At 39.1% G+C, this 18,418-nt stretch overlaps 1 protein-coding gene across 1 annotated transcript in view; it reads right to left on the bottom strand.

The window, feature by feature from the left end:
* BMPR2 (bone morphogenetic protein receptor type 2) overlaps nt 1-18,418 on the bottom strand; it is a 108,784-nt gene that overhangs the window by 32,897 nt on the left and 57,469 nt on the right. The window contains exons 2-3 of the mRNA XM_058664865.1: nt 17,110-17,280; nt 15,887-16,057 (exon numbers count right to left, since the gene is read on the bottom strand). Of these exons, the coding sequence (XP_058520848.1) occupies nt 15,887-16,057; nt 17,110-17,280 (342 nt within the window). The remainder of the gene's footprint in view (nt 1-15,886; nt 16,058-17,109; nt 17,281-18,418) is intronic.

The raw sequence follows: 18,418 nt of genomic DNA, 5'->3' as shown, positions 1-18,418 counted from the left end.
CTTTGAATCTATTTAAAATAGCTGTTTTATGATTAAGAGACTGAATGTCAGCATTTTACTTCTGTTGTTAAAAATTTAAAACAGCTTTTCATATTTGATTGGAATAAAATTTTTAAAACTGTAACATTTGTAAGTAAATACATTACTCAATTTGAACTTAGAGTAACACGAGGGAAATGAAAATCAAATGTTGCAATAATCATTACTGAACATAAAAATAAAATTCACAATATAGAAAATACATCAAAACTCACAGTATAGGACCAAATCTAAGAGTGCATCACTAAAAGGCCACTAGTCAATTTCCCAAAGTGGTCTACAAATCTACTTTCTAAATCAAGAATTCATACTGAAGACTCTGGCTCTCAGAAAATAAATATGAACTAATCTGTAACTGAATATAATATTAGATATATAAATATATGTTGAGACAAGAAAATATGATCATATTGTACAAATAATTCCCTTGACCCATTTCAGATTCTGTTAATTATTACAGTAACTTTTGTTTGGCCTTTTAAGCAGTAAGTTTAGAGAAAAATCTTGTTTATTTCTTGGCTTTTTCCTTTGCTCTAGCTTTCTCATATGTAAATTTTTAAACTAAAAACTACAACCCACCTATACAAAAATGTTTATAATGCAAATGTGCAGAATGATTATGAAGCTAACACAGAAAGTCCAGGATCCAGCAGGTCTCCCACCTGCAGTCTTCTGTCTGCCTCCATCCTACCTTTTGTGGTAATCATTTCCTTACTGTTGTTAATAGTATTCAGCTCCTATCCTTAGTTTTGCCTGTTTCTAAATTTTATATAATGAATTTTTGTGCCTTGCTTTTTTTTTTCCTTCAATAATACGCTTTGAAGATTTAACCATGCTGCTGTGCAGTGACTGAAATGCACTGCCACCTTTATTCAGCAAAAGCTGTTGTTCCCTTGTAATGAGTCTGAGGATTTATTATAATGACAAAAGACTACTGCATGTAGTCGCTATTGTGTTCCACAAATGCATACATTTGGCTTTTCAGTCATATTTAGTAGTTCAAGATAAACAGTTTTGTTGCCAAGAGAAAAATACTAACCCAAACCAACAAATGAATAGGCCGTACACCCTCTTGCTGTTTCTAAGGTTTAGGCAGCAGAGGCACTGCTAGCAATCCTTACTCTTAGAGTTAAGAGATACATCCAGGGCAGAATAGACAGAAAAGCCTCGACATTCACAGACAGTGTGGGGCATATGCTATAAGCATAGATTGAAGAGAGCTGTACAGGATTATCCTGCTCAGAACACCATTCTTTATCCATTTCTAAAACCACTGGATTGTAATCCAACTTTTCTATAATTCCTACATTAGTCCACCATCTCCAAATCACCTATTGTAACACATCTGACAATTTCTAAAGAGTTGTGCTAAAATGCACATCAGGTCTTCTATGAAGATATTCAAAGGGATTGTGTATCCACCAGATAACTGATTATTTTACTACACTTGATCTTAGCCAAAAGGCCGAGAAACGATCAACTGATTATTTTAACCAAAACTTCCCGTAAGTATTTAACTCAGTTCCAACAAGTCTGTCCTTAGACAATGAGGGTAGGGAAGAAAAGTGGCAGAATATCTAGGGTATAGATGAAGCCAAAAAGCATTCATGATCTTGCTGTTACTTTATCATTGTTTAACACAGATACTAACTCTCCTTAACCCCTCTGTTTTTACCCTTTCTTCCCTTTTACTTCATTCCTTTTCTCTCTGTAGATTCTTGTTGCAACTATCTCTGAATCACATGTCTTGTTTAGAAGTAGTGGAGAAAATCTGATATATGCAGGAAGTTCTAATTTTAGCTTAACCCTATGTTGAGCTTAACCCTAATGCTAAAACAAAATACAAAAAAAACAATTAAAAACCATAATAAAGAATGCTTGTAGCAAAAACTAGCAGTCAGAAATATTTTATTTATTATGATTATGAGCACATTTTGAATGTCCAGTTTTATATACATATACAGACATATTTACACATAAACATACTTTAAAAGTAAGCAATTGATAACATGCACACAAAAGTTGTAGTAGTAAATATACAGCTGCAAAAAAACACATAATATAGCACCTATAGCTATGTATACATTGCCTGTACATATAAATTATAAATACCTCATTCTTAAATCTATACAGTCTTTTTCAAAGTATTCATTTTCTGTGAACTTTCTGAAGATTGTGCATGTGTGTGTATATGAAGTTTAAAAGGTAATTTTTAAAACACATCTACATTCTTGTCAAGGCCTCATGGTAGCCACAGTGTTTTGGCTTTAAATTCAGTCGTGTGACTTGATCAGGCCAAATGGAAGCAGACAAAGTGAGCAGAAATGTGAAATACGCCTGGGTTGTGGGGATTATACAACTTGGGAGCAGGTAATCCCCTTTAATAGGAACTTGGCTTTGAGTAGATCTTGTACCTTGATCTGTACCTTGACCCAGAGTCTAGCCTCTGTGCCAGACTCGAGTTGATATATGGATCTGTGATTGTGAGAATAAATGCATACTTGTAAATGCCTGAGTTTAGGGGTGACAGTGATGAACCATTACTGGCAACAGCTGAGTAATGCATGAGTATCCACTACTAGCATGTGACATTTTACACAGTCATGTAATTATATATGATTATCAATTTTCTGAAACTCAGACATTTAGAAACAACTCAGAATACTTTAGTTCTGCCTGTATTTTTCTCATAATCATAGACATATCAAAATTAAAAGGGCTAAAGTATAAATTTTTAACAATCAAAAACCTAGTCACACGTGTTTCTATAAAACAAGTAATATATACTACTTACCAAAATTGTTTTGTAATATATACTACTTACCAAAAAGCAACATTTATTTACTTTTTGTGAGATGTTTAAAAATTAAGCTACAAGTTAAAATATACTTCTATCTTTACAGCATTTTCTTTTAGTGTAATTATACTCCAATTTTCTCTCCAGTTCAAGTTCTAGAAATCCCATGGACCATGACTTCATTTCTTAATTACCACTGTAGTTTACTTTTGTAATTACCTTATTCTTTGTCTCCCCCCCTTAATTATATGTTTTTCTCCTTTTTCTTAACTTTCAAATCTGAGATGAAATAATTTACAAAATGTGTAAGAGTAACAAAGCCCCAAATACTGTATGACTTTACATATATGAGGTGCCAAAGTAGTTACATCCATAGCAGACAGAAAGCAGGACACCTGTCAGAGGGTGGAGGTTGGGAGGAAGGCACACACAGAGTTTCAGTTTTGGAAAACAAAGAGTTCTGGTGATTATACTTAAAACTGCAAAACCATGCACATAGAAATGGTTGAGACATTTATGGTAAGGGCATTTTATCACTATCTGAAAACTGGTCTAAGAGAAATGTTCTCAACTTTTTCAAAGGTAACTTTTTATTTCGAAAAAATACTGGTGCCTGGAGGCCAACACGGTGGTTCAACAGGCTAATTCTCCACCTGTAAGCGTCAGCATCCCATAGGGTACCAGTTCATGTCTTAGCTGCTCCATTTCCAATCCAGCTTCCTGCTTATGGTCTGGGAAGGCAGCAGAGGATGGCCAAAGTCCTTGGACTCTTGCACCCAAAAAAGCTCCTGGCATTAGATCAGCTCAGTTCCAGCCAATGAGGGCCACTTGGGCAGTGGACCAGTGACTGGAATATCCTTCTGTTTCCTCTCTGTAAAACTGCTTTCAAATAAAAAATAATAAAATAAATTAAAGTGAAATGAAATAAAATACTGAGGCCTACGCTGTAATACAGCAAGTTAAGTCACTGCTTGTGACTTTGGCATCTCATATCAGAATGCCAGCTTCGGTCCTGGCTTCTCTGCTTCTAATCCAGCTCCCCAGCTGTGCTCTTGGAAAAGCAACAGAGGATGGCCCACAAAGAGGGGCCCCTATTACCCATTTGGGAGACCTAGACAGTGTTTCAAGCTCCTGGCTTTGGCTTGGCCCAGCCCCAATCTCTGTGGTCATTTTGGAAGTAAATCAGCAGATGAAAGACTGATCTCTTTCTCTGTGCCTAAATATAAGATCTATTTTTATTTATTTGAAAAGTGCAGTTAGAGAAGGACAAACAGTTCACTTCCCAAATGGCCACGATGTCCTGGGCTGGACCAGACCCAAATTAGGTGCCAGTAGCTCCTCCAGGTCTCCCACATAGATGGCCAGGGCCCAAATATTGGCCTCTACTGACTTTCCAGGCACATTCTCAGAGAGTTGGATCAGAAGTAGAGCAGCTGGATATAAAGTACCCACAAGGGATGAAAATTTTGCAGGCAACTACTTAACCAGTTGGGCCACAATATATCCTGTTATTGTTAAGAAAATACTAAGGATACACAAGGATACTTTAAAAAGTTCATACACTGTGGAACAAAAAGATAACATTATTTTGGTGTAACTATTTTGAAGCAATTCTTTTTTAGATTTAATTATTTTTATTGGAAAGCTGGATGTACAAACAGAAGAGACAGAGAGGAAGATCTTTCATCCGATGATTCACTCTCCAAGCGGCAACAATGGCTGAAGCTGAGCCAATCCGAAGCCAGGAGCCAGAAGCTTCTTCCGGGTCTCCAACGCGTTTGCAGGGTCCCAAAGCCTTGGGTCGTCTTCAACTTCTTTCCCAGGCTACAAGCAGGGAGCTGGATGGGAAGTGGAGCTGTCGGGATTAGAACCAGTGCCCATATGGGATTCTGGCATTTGCAAAGCGAGGACTTTAACCACTATGCTATCACACCAGGCCCTAAATTAGTTTGATTTCACACTGATAAAAATTCTAATTAGGCAGACATATTTCATATTTGTAAACATGGAGAAATTAATTATGATGACTATAATTTTTAGAGTATCCATATCCTCTCAAAATACAAAAGCCATGCCAGGGTAGGCATTGTAGTACATCAGGCTAAGCAACCACCTACAGTGCCGGTATCTGTATGGCCACTGGTTTGAGTTCTGGCTGCTCCATTTCCAATCCAGCTTCCTGCTAACGTGCTTGGGAAAGCAATTGACAATGGTCCAGGTACTTATTAGGCTCTTACACCCATGTGGGAGGTCTGGAAGAAACTTGTGGACATGGACCAGGCCAGCTCTGGCCACTGCGACCATTCAGGGAGTGAACCAGCAGATGAAAGACCTCTCTTTCTCTGACTGTCCTTCTCTTCAATTCTGCCTTTGAAATAAACAAACACATCTTTCAAACAAAAGCAACACTGAAAACATTCTTTGGGCTATTGTATATTGCACCACCAGCTTTTTAAGAAAACACTGATATTGCAATTTTACCATAAATTGAGCAATAAGCTCAAAATATATTTATAAACTTGGTAGTATTTCCTCCCAGATAAGGTACTCTAAAAAGTACAGCAAGATGTTGAACAACTTATGTACTGTAAACCTTTTGTGTGGTGGAAGAAGAAGAAAGGAAAAAAGTTGTTGCTGCATATAATGATATATGTAAAAACAGCAATAAAAAATCTTCATGATAATTACTTCTTGGGTATGGGATAGATGGAGCTACAGAGAAAAATGGGTCTTCCTCTTAGTTTAGAAATAACAAACTATTGCTTCTTGGTCTTTTGGCTAAGATCAAGTGTAAAAAAGCAATGTACTTTCATTTATATTTTGTAAATTGGTATCACTTATATAGTAATTATGAATTTGGAGCAGTATGAAGCTGTACCAACTGTTGAATCCATCACATGAAACAACAATTATTGCAAGTATTTTATATATGCTATCTTTTATCTTCACAATTCTGAAGAAATGTAGATCTAGATTGAACTCTAAAGTATATATTTTCCTACTCTTTAGCCATAGCTATCTCATTTTTATACTTGATAGAATTTTCAGATCTAGTTTATCAAACTAACACATTTAATGTCATGATACATGTAATACAAGGTATTATCAAGCAAATGCTAATCAGTGATGAGTGCCAGTCTTCTACTTTAACAGACATTTATACACCCACTCACACTACACACTGAACCCACATATTTAAGAAATTCGGTGTAGGCCTTTTGCTTTCACTCAAGTGACAATTTTACGTCAAATCATTCTTCCCAATCACATAAAACATGTTGACGAAGTTGCAAAATTCCACATGGAAGAATCTGTACCATGAGCACACTGAAATTAACCAGACAGATAGATAGAGTCATACACCTATATACACACACACATCAACATTGTTACATCACTGATTGCTTTGGTTTTAAAGTTCAGGCACTGCTGAGACAGGAATGGGGTCTAGTGGTTATGACACTAGAAAGCAAGCCTGTGTTTACCAATAGTGCTGGGATCGATAACCCTGTTCTGGCTCCTGACTCCAGCTTCCTAATGCTATATATACACTTATAGATAGAAAGATAGATAGATAGACAGACTTATATATCTTTATATATCTTTATATATCATATAATATTTTATATGTATATGAAGAAAAATATATATATACATAAAGAAAAAGGATAGAAATGGCTCAGCATGATGGTTCAGTTGGCTAATCCTCTCTTTGCAACATGCCAGGATCCCATGTGGGCTGCTCTACTTCCTATCCAGTTCCCTGCTTGTAGCCTGGGAAAGCAGTACAGGATGGGTCAAAAGCCTTGGACCCTGTATCTGCATGGGAGAACTCAAAGAAGCTCCTGGTTTCTGGCTTTGGATGGGTTCAGCTCCAGCCATTGCAGCCGCTAGCGGAATAACCAGCAGATAGAAGATACTTTTTTCTGTCTCTCCTCTCTCTGTAAATCTGCCTTTCTAATAAAAACTAATGAATCTTGAAAAAAAAGGATAGAAATTAGAAGATAAGATTTTGAATGTTTTCACCATAAGGGAACAACAAACGGCTGAGGAGATAGCTATGTTTATTTTTAATTGGTTTTTTTTTTAAAGATTTTATTATTATTGGAAAGCCGGATATACAGAGAGGAGGAGAGACAGAGAGGAAGATCTTCCGTCCAATGTTTCACTCCCCAAGTGAGCCGCAGCGGGCCGGTGCGCGCCAATCTGATGCCGGGAACCAGGAACCTCTTCCAGGTCTCCCACGCGGGTGCAGGGTCCCAAAGCTTTGGGCCGTCCTCGACTGCTTTCCCAGGCCACAAGCAGGGAGCTGGATGGGAAGTGGAGCTGCCGGGATTAGAACCGGCGCCCATATGGGATCCCGGGGTTTTCAAGGTGAGGACTTTAGCCGCTAGGCCATGCCGCCGGGCCCTATTTTCAATTGTTTATTATGCTATGTAAACATGTGTCAAAATATCACATGGTATTCTGTATTTCCTTGGCAGAAAAGAAACAGAGAGGGAGAGACAGTGCTCCTCCATCCACTGGCTCACTCCTCAGACGCTCACAATGGCTAGAGCCAGAGCCAGAGCCAGAGTCAGGGGCAAAATCCAGATCATCCCATGTGTGGTAGGAACCGAATTACTCCAGCCTTCATTGCTGCCTCCCATGGTTTACACAGGTAAGGAAGTTGGAGTCAAGAACTGGGTGCTGAACCCAGGTTATTTTGATGTATTAACTGCTAGGCCAAAGCTCGCTCTAAATATATGCAATTGTTACATGTTAGTTTAAAAATTTTTTTAATTATTATCAAAATAACAATAATCAAGAGAATGTGGGCCTGGGATAAGGACTGACACACTGATTATGGACATGAATTTGAGTTCATATAATAACCTCACAAAGATAATCAACTGACTTCAGAAGTGTGCTGAACTAAGACAATTCAGTAGAAAAAGAACAGTCTTTTCAATAAATAATTCTGCACCGGGGGGAGGGGAGGGAGAGGGGTGGGGAGATTCCCAGAGCCTATGAAACTATCACATAATGCAAAATAATTAATAAAAAAAAAAGAAATAATTCTGGGTAAGTGTAATACTGATATCAAACACAAGAATGAAGTCAGAATCTTTATCATACATTATATACAAACATTAACTCATGGATCTAAACATAAGAGCTGAAACTACAAAACCCTGAGAACAAATCAAGGCAATAAATCTTTGTAATTTTCTACTAGGGAATAATTTCTTAAATACGACTTCAAAAGGACAACTGACAAAAGAAAATAATTGATAAATTAGACATCATCAAAACGTAAAATCTTTGTACTTCAAAAAACAAGAGTTGAATGATAAGTCAAAGAAAGAAAGAAAAATTACCAGTTATATGTCCAATAAGATAATTTTATTCAGGTTGTAAAAATTACTCCTCCAACTCAACAATATGACATGATTCAATAATGGATTTCATTGTAGCGTCTGATACAGTCCCATCACCTCCCAAAGGTTCTAGATTTAGGGAACCTAACAGAATCAAGCATCCACCCTAATCTATCAACCATTAGCTCACTAACTGTTAATATAAGACTTTGGGGATATAAAAGTATGAGTTTGGCTAACCAAGTCCTATATATTATTGATTTATCACCATTTAATTAACTAACAACAGCAAAATAACTCATGCCTTCATGAAGCTTAACCAGCACACGTATCTTTTCCTTAGAGTCTAGCGTAGCTTAGGAACAGTAGCCAGCACTGCATCAACATTATTGCAGGCTACTTTAAATTTAAAACTAATACAAAACTGTAAAACAAAAAAAGTCATTAGATAGACTGTAGAGAAGATACTTTACAGTATAAGAACTGAAATAAGAAGGCTTAGCATGGCCTTATTCAACCTCAGCTGGGAAGGTGCACTTGAGATGATGCAAGATTTGTGTCACTCTGCACAGGTCTTTGAATAATCACACTGGTTTTGGGTTACAAATAAATGTTAGCAAATGAGAGATGGGGCAAATATGTAATGCAAAATAATAAGGATCAATTGTATCCTATTACGAAATAGCTTTACAAGTATACACTAGGGAAATCAAAAGCAGAATGTACAGTGTACATTGTTTCAGGAATAAATAAGTCTTTCTGTTTTTCTGGATATGAAAAAAACAGTAACTAGAATCTTAATTCTGTTTTTCAACCACATGGAACATTTAGGAAACAATATGTTTCATAGGAAATACAATAATTATCCCTTCTTCAAATAAAAAAAATCACAGAATGTAAGTTTCTGTATACAAGAAATAAAATTAGGAAATGAATCCTTGCTGGTAAAAGGAAAATGAAACCATGGAGGTTGTTCATTACAGTTTCTAAAAGGATTTAAAGACAATTATCTCCTAAAAAGTATTATTTACAGGTGGGTACTATACAAACAGAATCACATTTAATCTGCAACTAACCACACAGATTAGATACTATTACTTTGCACACAAAATAATTGATGCACAGAGGCAAATAATCTGCTCAAATTTAAGTTTAGTGATTACAGCACCAAATTTTTTTTGGTGGAGGTGTATGTTTAGAAGTTAGTGTTTATTTTTCATCAACCTTAATTCCATTTTATTCAAGAGCCTGTGGAAGAACTATTTAAGACTCCTCAATGGTTGTTCACACCCCTTTGTAGCCTAAGCAATGGGAGACACAGCTCAGTGGTGGACTAAAAACTACACACTGCAGTAAGGAACGGCTGGATAGGACAGAGGGTCCCGGCATGCCTTCATACCAGTCTGCAACCCAAGGCTGAGGAGCAATAAACCCAGAAGATGGAACACTCTATTCACTCTGAAATTCCTCCTTGGTTAACACTAAGGTTTATAACCCAGGGACTGAGACTGACAGCATAGTGATGGCTTGTGGCTACATAGCCTCCCAAAGAGCATCATTGAAAACTTTTGCTTCCTACCCTCAGATGATCCTTTTTTGTTCAGCACTTGATGAGGATAATTTCACATCTTAACTAGTACAAACTACATTTTTTTGTAAAGGGACAATTTGACAAATACACTGAATTTGTTAGTATAGTCTCAGCCAAAGTTATGTCTGTTCAGCTAGTGTTTAACATTATCTTGGCTGCAGGCGGGAGCATCTTGCTCGGATCCCGGCCCCAGCCTCCATGTGCTCATGATGAGCTGGGCCCGGGCCTACCTGGATTCGGGGGCTGCTTCCTTTTGGGGTGAGTACACCGAGGGGGGGAGTCTCCGGGACTGGGTGGGTCCGGGGCAGGCGGGAGTGTCTTGCTCGGATCCCGGCCCCAGCCACCATGTGCTCATGATGAGCTGGGCCCGGCCGGGTAGCTCTGGGGTATTGGTTGTCCGAATCACTGCTTAGGTAGCTCCAGGCTGATCCCACTGTTTCCGGGATCTGAGTCAATCCTAAAGATTCCCAATGCCAGTAACTCTTCCTTTGAAGAACTTCTAATCACTTAACAATGCTGAGCTGTGAACACCAGTTCATGCAAAAGATAAGGCTCAGGGCTTGTCTAGCAGGATATTATTTTGCCTGACATGATGATGGTTCAGGAGACTGGTCACATTAGGCAGCGCCATAATATTAACTAGCACTCTAGAACCTTATCCTGGGGTAGATTCTGTGCAGGATGTGTGGGCCACACCCTGTAGAAAGTTTAGCCCCACTGGTAAACCTAAAAGTTTGGGTGGTTATGGACTAAGCTAGGTGTGGCCAAGGAGCCTGCCATCAATCACAAGTAAAGGGACCCGCAACAGTCTGGACTGAGCAAAGCAGCAGCACCCAAATGTACATCCTGAATAGGCTGTGGGGTGGGCCGGGCTGCAACATTCACCAGCTCATACAAGGCCAAATGGAAGGCCAGAGTACGCCAGGCACTGGCCTAAAACCCAATGGCATGTATGTGAACTGGGTCTGGGAGTGGATCAAGTGGAGGAACTTGGGAAACTCCCTTGGTGAGTCATAGCTCTCGCTGGTGAACATGTGGTCCAGATCTGGGGGTCGGAAAAGCAGGGCATAGTAGCTCCAAAATGTGTAAACTGGTAATGGAACGGAATGTACTCGGCAGGACTGAGCAAACCTTAGCCTACAAGCAAAACTAGAAACCAGCATTGAGCACAGGTCATACCGAGCTAGGCTCTTACACCTACTGGTCCTCAGAGCAACCACGGGCAGGTACACGATTTACGGCTGGGAACAGGCCCAATTGGGGAGGTAAGGGGACACCCTAACTGGGTTGAAGTTCCACCAAGGGGCGCGTGTGCTGGAATGGGGGCTGCGTTCTATCTAGGAAACAGTTGTAGTCACTCAAGGCACTAGTGTGGGCTGGGATTGGATGCACCAGGCCAGTTCAGACCCCAACACCATCTGGTGTCATGGAGAACCAGGGTAGATGTGGGACTGACTAGGCTGGGTCTCAACCCCCGACTGAGCCATGTATGAGCTGTATGTGGGTATGGACAAGCCATGGCTGGGCTGAAACATCCAACAACAAGAACTGGAATGGGGTGAAAGCCAGCCTGGAAAAGCCACAGTTCCTGCTAAGACAGGAGGTGAACTGAGTAGGGTTGGCTCAAGGACCCCCTGGTATGCGCAAAATCTGGCATTGGGAGGGGTTCTGATGGAGGAGCCTGGGCAACTCCTCTGGCAGGACACAGTCCCTGCAGGTAAGCGCAAGAAGCATGATAGGAACCAGTCCAGAATAGGCCATGGAAAGTTTCCCACTGGCACACATTTGGCATGGGTCAGGGGCAGACCAGGCTGAATCAGTTCATGTCATCCACTGGCAAATCCAAACACCAGAACAGAGTGTGGGTTGAGCCGGGTTTGGTTGTGGCAAAACCAGTACACATTATGGAATGCCAGGGTGAGGTTGCCTGTACTGGATTTGACTGCAGCACCCAACCAGCACACGTGAGAACCAGGAATGGAGGAGCAGAGTTGGCTGGGGGATTAAGGGGCTGGTCCGTTCACCGGACAGCTACTCCCACTGGAGAGCATGGGCTGGGATGGGGACAGACCAGACTAAGCAAGGCTGCAACGCCTGTGCACTGAATGAGGACTAGATTAGGGAAAAGCCAGGCTGGGCTGATTATTCCTGTTGGTGCAAGCATAAATTAGAGTGGGTGAGGGATGTTTGGGCTTAGCTGCAGCATCAGCTGGCAGAAGCTGGCACTGGGGACTAATTCTGTCAAGTCAAATCACAGAACCATCTAAAGAGTGCATAAACCGGGATTGAGAAAGACCTGGGAGGGAAAAAATGGGTTCCCCCTTCTTGGGTCACTACTCCCGTGGGAGGGCATGAAAACTAGGACGGGGGCTGGGGTGGCTAGACAGAGAGGCACTCAACAACATCCGTGAGGGCTGGATGGTTGAGTTGGTGAGATGGAACTAAGCTTTAATACCCATTGACAAGTACAAGAGCCAAATGGGATGGGGGACAGACTGGTCTACTGCTACACACACTGGCAAATCAGGGTAGGGGGTGGGTCTGGTGGGGGTTATTGTGGGTTGCCCCGACTAGGCTGCAGCTCCCACTGGTTGATGTAAGGGCCGAGTATGTGCTGGGCAGAACCAGACTGGACTGCAACACCCATTGGTTCCAGTGGAAGTTGGGGCTGAAAATAGAACCAACCCAGCAATTGAAAACACCAGCCGATCGGGGTGATGGACTGTGCCGGGCCCTGTGCTTGCCAGAACATACAAGAATCTGGTCTGGGAATACTTCAAAGTTTCTTTGGAGATCTCCCCAATCGAACTGCTGGGCTCAGAACTCTAACCAAGAAAAGACAGAAGACAGAACAGGTCAATCATTCATCTCAGCTATATGTTGGCAGCGAAATATGGGGCAAACGGAGACTTTATGATGGACCATATCAATCAGTGGACGACCTCATCGAGCGAAACTGGCAGCGATTCATAACTGGAGAACTATTAAAACCACTTGAGCAAATATCTCAGAGCATGCCCCACATCCAGGACTTGGGGTGGGCGGGAAACCGGGTGGGGCTTCTCCCTCAATATCCCCCTTTACCTCAGATACATGATGGAAACAATATGGACATAGTAGTATTACCCACTTCCCTATACCCCCTGAACCTTTTTTTTTTAAAGTAATTAACTATGTAAAGATTGTCAACAACAATACAATAAAATAAATTAAAAAAAAACATTATCTTAAAGGCTGTTCTTACTTAAATCATAGCTGGTTTCAAGCTGTTTCTGAAGATACTTATACCCATATCTTCATTTTTTTATAGTATGTTCCCATCTGAAATCACCACTTACTAGAAGGATACTTACTATCACATCTACAATCACTATTTACTAGATGAATAATAATTTTTTGATGCAGAAAATAGTTGTGAATTAGACAGCATGTTACAAGGGAATGAGGCACAATTAAGGCAAGAAGAGAAAATTACATGGGATTGGAAATCCTAAAACAAAAGTTGCAGTTGTTGGAAAAAAGGACATGGAAGTTATTTCTGTAAATGCTTCCAATTTTGCTCATATTTCTAGCACTTGCACTTTGTACCAGGCTTTTATTAAAACAAAACAACAAAACAAAACAAAACCACCTTCCACTGAGTTTGTCAGTTAAAAACAGGCTAATTAAGCAGGTCCTATTTTGTCAGGAAAATAATGCCAACTTTCAAAACATCAATGTGAAGAAAATGGTTATCTTCTGAAGAGAGAGGTTCAAGATAGGTAAGTAAGTAGGTATATATGGGATATAGGATTGGCATTCAACAATGTAGAGCCAGCAAAATTCTAGAATGACAACTATCTGATCAATGTGACAGAAATGCAATCTTATTACTAGGTTATCAAAGAGTTAACATTCTCCTAAAGGATATGTACTTTCCTGTATTTTTCTTATCCTCCTAATATTTTTAACAAGCCTCTCCCAACAAATTACTTTAATTTGCTTCTAAATAAGCACAGACTTAGCCATCCACATTTCTGTCCATCCAATCATTTTAATGTTCTAATAGAAGTAGCAAAACCTGAAAAATTACTACAAATTCGCAAGAATTCATAACTTATTTTTGGCTCTATGCCAATGTCAGCTTCTTTGAAGGTAGGCTTTCTTTTCTAGCTTGGTATGAGATAAAAGACATTTGTTGCCAGACACTGGAAATTAGAATTTCTAATCTTAACCACACTGAACAAACTAGAACATGACTTCTAAAACCTGGGTTTAGACGTAATTCAATCTTTGTTACTCATCGATTTGACCCAACCAACAAATTAATGAATAATAGAAACTAAAGTAGTCTAGGAGTGAGTGACTGGCGAAGTGATGAAGCCACATCAGAAGCACTGGGATTGAGTACTGGGTCTGTTTATGATTTCTGCTTCCAGCTGATGCTCACCATAGGAGGCAGCAGGATAACAGCTCAAGTACTTAGGCCCTGACAAGGCCAGAGAGAATACCTGGCTCCCAGCTTCAGCTTGTGGCTTAGCCCCAGCTGCTGCAGGTCTGTAGGGAGTAAGTCAACAGATAGAAGACTGCGTGTATGCATACATTTGTAAAATGTGGGTGACATTCAAAAAGTGGTAATTTTTCAAATATAACAAGTATTCTATATTTATAGCCTTTCTTTCTTCTTTCTTCTTTGTTTTGTTTTTTTTTTTCTTTTTAGCCTTACTTTCATCTAAGAACCTCCAACATTAAATTAATTTAATTAAAATTGTTCACTCTTCTATTTTCTCAATAACTCTGCCTTTCACATAAATGCATAAACCTCTAAAAAAAATGGTGGCGACCAGTGTTGTGGCCCAGCTGCTGAGCTGCCGACGACAACAATGGTATTGCATTTAAGCCATGATTTGACAACCAACCTCTCCACTTCTGATCCAGCTTCCTGAAAATATGCCTGGGAAAGCAGCAGAAGATGTCTCAAGTATTTTGATCTCTGCCACCCACATGGGAAACCGATATGCGGTTCCAGGCTCCAAGCTTTGGCCTAGCTCAGCCCCAGCAGCTACAGTCATTTGGGGAGGAATCAGCAGATAGAAGAATTTTCTTACTCTGTGACTCTGACTTTCAAACAATAAATAATTAAAATAAAAATCAGAGAGATTTTTGCCTGCCTGGCCTACTTAATTATCTCGTTCCCTTTATAATTAGTTTAAGTACATAAGTCCATAAATCTCATTACAAATATTTTTTAAAGATTTATTTTATTTTTACTTGAAAGGCATATTTATAGAGAAGGAGCGAGAGAAAGAATCTTCCATCTGCTAATAAAAGAAATTCATCATAAAAACTGGAATGTGTAGTGGTAGAGTAATGGAGACTACCATATCCAGAAGTGAAGACACAATGCAACATGCATTTCTGCTTCTAAACAAAAAACGGACTCCCAATGAAAGTGTTGGATATATCCAAACAATGGGATGATGGACTGTCATTGCCTGTACCAGAACTGTCAGGGTGCACTTCAATAGCAGACTGATGGAATTGTAATCAGAGGGGTGGAAATTAGGGGAAGGGCAATCCCAGACTATTCAGAACTGTATGATAAATTTCAAAAATAAAAATTAAAAAAAAAAAGAATCTTCCATCTGCTGACTTGCTCCTCAAATGGCTGCAACATCCAGAGCTGACCTGAACTAATCGAAGTCAGGTGCCAAAAGCTTAATCTGGGTTTCCCACATGGGTGGAATGAACACAAACACATGAGCCATCTTCTGCTGGCCATTAACAGGGAGCTTGGTGGGAAGTGAAATAGCTGTTACATAAACAGCACCTGTATGGCATGACAGGCAGGGAGTGACTCTGCCAGCTTTGCTACAATGTCATCCAAGTGGCTTTTTTAACATTGCCAAATTCCCCTCCACAGAAGTTGGAAAGTACTATATCCTGATACAAACTAATCTGATAATTACTGCTACCTTGCATGTCCTGGTGTATATCTCTTCTGTATTTTAGTGTTGACTATTTATCATTTATGACACTAGAACTCTCCCTCTCACTCTCGAATGCTTCAGATTTTACAAATCTTTAGAGAAAAGAATTATAAGAAAAAAAGTTACTTACTGAGTGGTGTTGTGTCAGGAGGTGGAAAATTCTCAGTGAAGTTGACATTACACAAATCTGTGCTACAGCAGCAGAAACGGTATGTTCCATTCTGAATTGAGGGAGGGGTGGTAGTTACTACACATTCTTCAAAATGACACTCTTGCGGATCTCCAATGTGAGACCAACATCCTACAAATCAGCATGAATACAAAAAAGTCAGGGGAAAAACAGGAAAAAACTAAAAACAAAACAAACAAGTAACTGCAATAAATGTGACACAGTGAACACATTTAAGAGAGTCTTGTAAATCAATTTATAAAACAGAAAAAACTGCAAAGGATATAATAGGTACATTGTAGGGCAAAATAACGCATTACTAAAACACTTAACTGCATCATTAAGATTAAAGCAATAGTAAGGTTTTATTTTTGCCCAAGCCAATTAAATTGTTCTAGTTTTAGAAAACAATAATATATAATCATAGCAAGGATTCTGTAATAGAGACATTTTCATACAGTACTGGAATAGATGTAAATGAATAGTATTTGTAGAAAATCATATGGTAATTTTTATAAAAAAATTTTTAAAAATTCATATTCTATTAAGCCAAAAAGTTTACATCAAGAAATTGATGTTAAGGAAACAATCAGATCAACTAAAGATTCATATTCAAAGTTGTCCACCAAAGCACTATGTATTAGAATAAAAATCTAAGATGATAGGATGTAAAAACAAATCAATGTGCAAATAAACTGATATATGTATAAAATGAAATATTAAGGAAAGGTTAAAAATGAGTTCATGGAATGTCTAAAGAAATAATAAAATACTCATGATATAATTAAAGCTGGGAAAAAATAAAATACCTATACATGTTAACATGGAAGTAATGTAGAAAACACACTTAAAGGAGATTAAACTAATGTAGAAAAAAATACTTTTTGAGTATATGATTGAAGACTTCTGTTTTCTTCATTACAGTCTTCCAGATTCCCCAAACTTCATATAATGAATATGTATTAGCATTATAATAATAAATGTTATTAAAATAATCCACAAATAAATTTTCCTTTACAAAGCGAGGGTATGCACAGGTACATGTGGGTTTGTGTGCATATGTAAATATTTACTTCTAAATTTACAACTTTTCTGAAGAGAATTTTATATTTCCATGTCATTTTCAGACAAACTTCAATTGTATGAAACACAAAGACATTTAAAGTAAGAAAAGTATTACTTACCTTGTTTCACAAGATTTATGTCCCCTTTTGACTTCTCCCAAAGACCATAGCAAGTGCTACCTTTCGAGCACAGTATTGTCCCATTTTCATGAGAGATACGACTCTCTCCTATCCCAAGGTCCTGCTGATATGGATCTTTAAATGCACATAGCCGTTCTTGATTCTGGGAAGCTGTAAATACAGGAAATAAGACAATTATAAATTTTAGGATAATCTTTATAAAACATAATGTAAAACCATGTTCTTACCTCAATAGCACTAAAATTTTCCTACTAAATTCTCCAAATTCAACGTAGTGCATATCCTGAAAATCACTATTTATTTGCTTTCATGAGAGACAGAAGAAATGAAGAAAATAGATATCATGGGGACGGGCTCATATCAGCATATTTGGGCTTCAGTCTCAGCTCCCCTCTCAATTCCAGTATTCAGCCAATACAGGTGATGGCTCAAGTAGTTGGGTTTCTGTTACCACTTAGGTCTAAGGATGCAAGCAGTTGACCAATCCTCCATTGCTTTCTGAGGTGCATTAGCAGGCAGCTGGATCAGAAGCAGAGCCGCTGGGACTAGAACTGGCACCCATATGGGATGCTGGCACTGCAGATGGAGGCTTAGGATTCTAAGCCATGATGCCAGCCCCTAACTTTTACAAACTGATGGTTATTTAAGTACTTTCTACTTTCTGATTATTAAAAATGAAGCCGCAAAAAAAAAAAAAAAAGCCGTAATGGAGACCAGCATTGTAGCACAGTAAGTTAGGGTACCTGTAATTACAGCATCCCATAGAGTGTCAGTTCTACTCCTAGCTCCTCTGCCTCTGATCTAGTGTCCTGCTAATGTGCCTTGTAAGCCAGTGGATGATTCAAGAACTTGGGGCCCTGCCACACACACACACAAGAGCAGAATAGAGTCTCTGCCTTCTGCTTTTAGCCTCACATTCAATTGGCTTCTGCAGCCATTTAGGAAGTGAACCAGTATATGGAAGATTCTCTCTCTTTCTCTCTCTCCTTCTTCCTGTTGCTCTGCCTTTCAAGTTGACTTGCACTATGGAATCATGGCCTAAGAAATCATAAACATACCCCCCCACACACACACACACACACAAAATAATGGTGAAAACATGATCAGCCAATATGGAAGAGTTTGATAGCTTCTTATAAATAAACTATATCATTTATAAAATATGCTTTATCATTTGGCCCAGTAATCCCAATCTAGGTATTGACCCAAATGTAATAGTCTATGTCCACAGTTATAGCTTTATAAAAATGATGCTGATGGCTCTGTCGGTAATGACTCAATCTTGAAA

The sequence above is a fragment of the Ochotona princeps genome, chromosome 5 (genome assembly GCF_030435755.1).
Source record: "Ochotona princeps isolate mOchPri1 chromosome 5, mOchPri1.hap1, whole genome shotgun sequence".
Classification (NCBI taxonomy): Eukaryota; Metazoa; Chordata; class Mammalia; order Lagomorpha; family Ochotonidae; genus Ochotona; species Ochotona princeps.
Note: the sequence above shows the minus strand (reverse complement) of the source record. Positions and strands in the feature narration are given on the sequence as shown.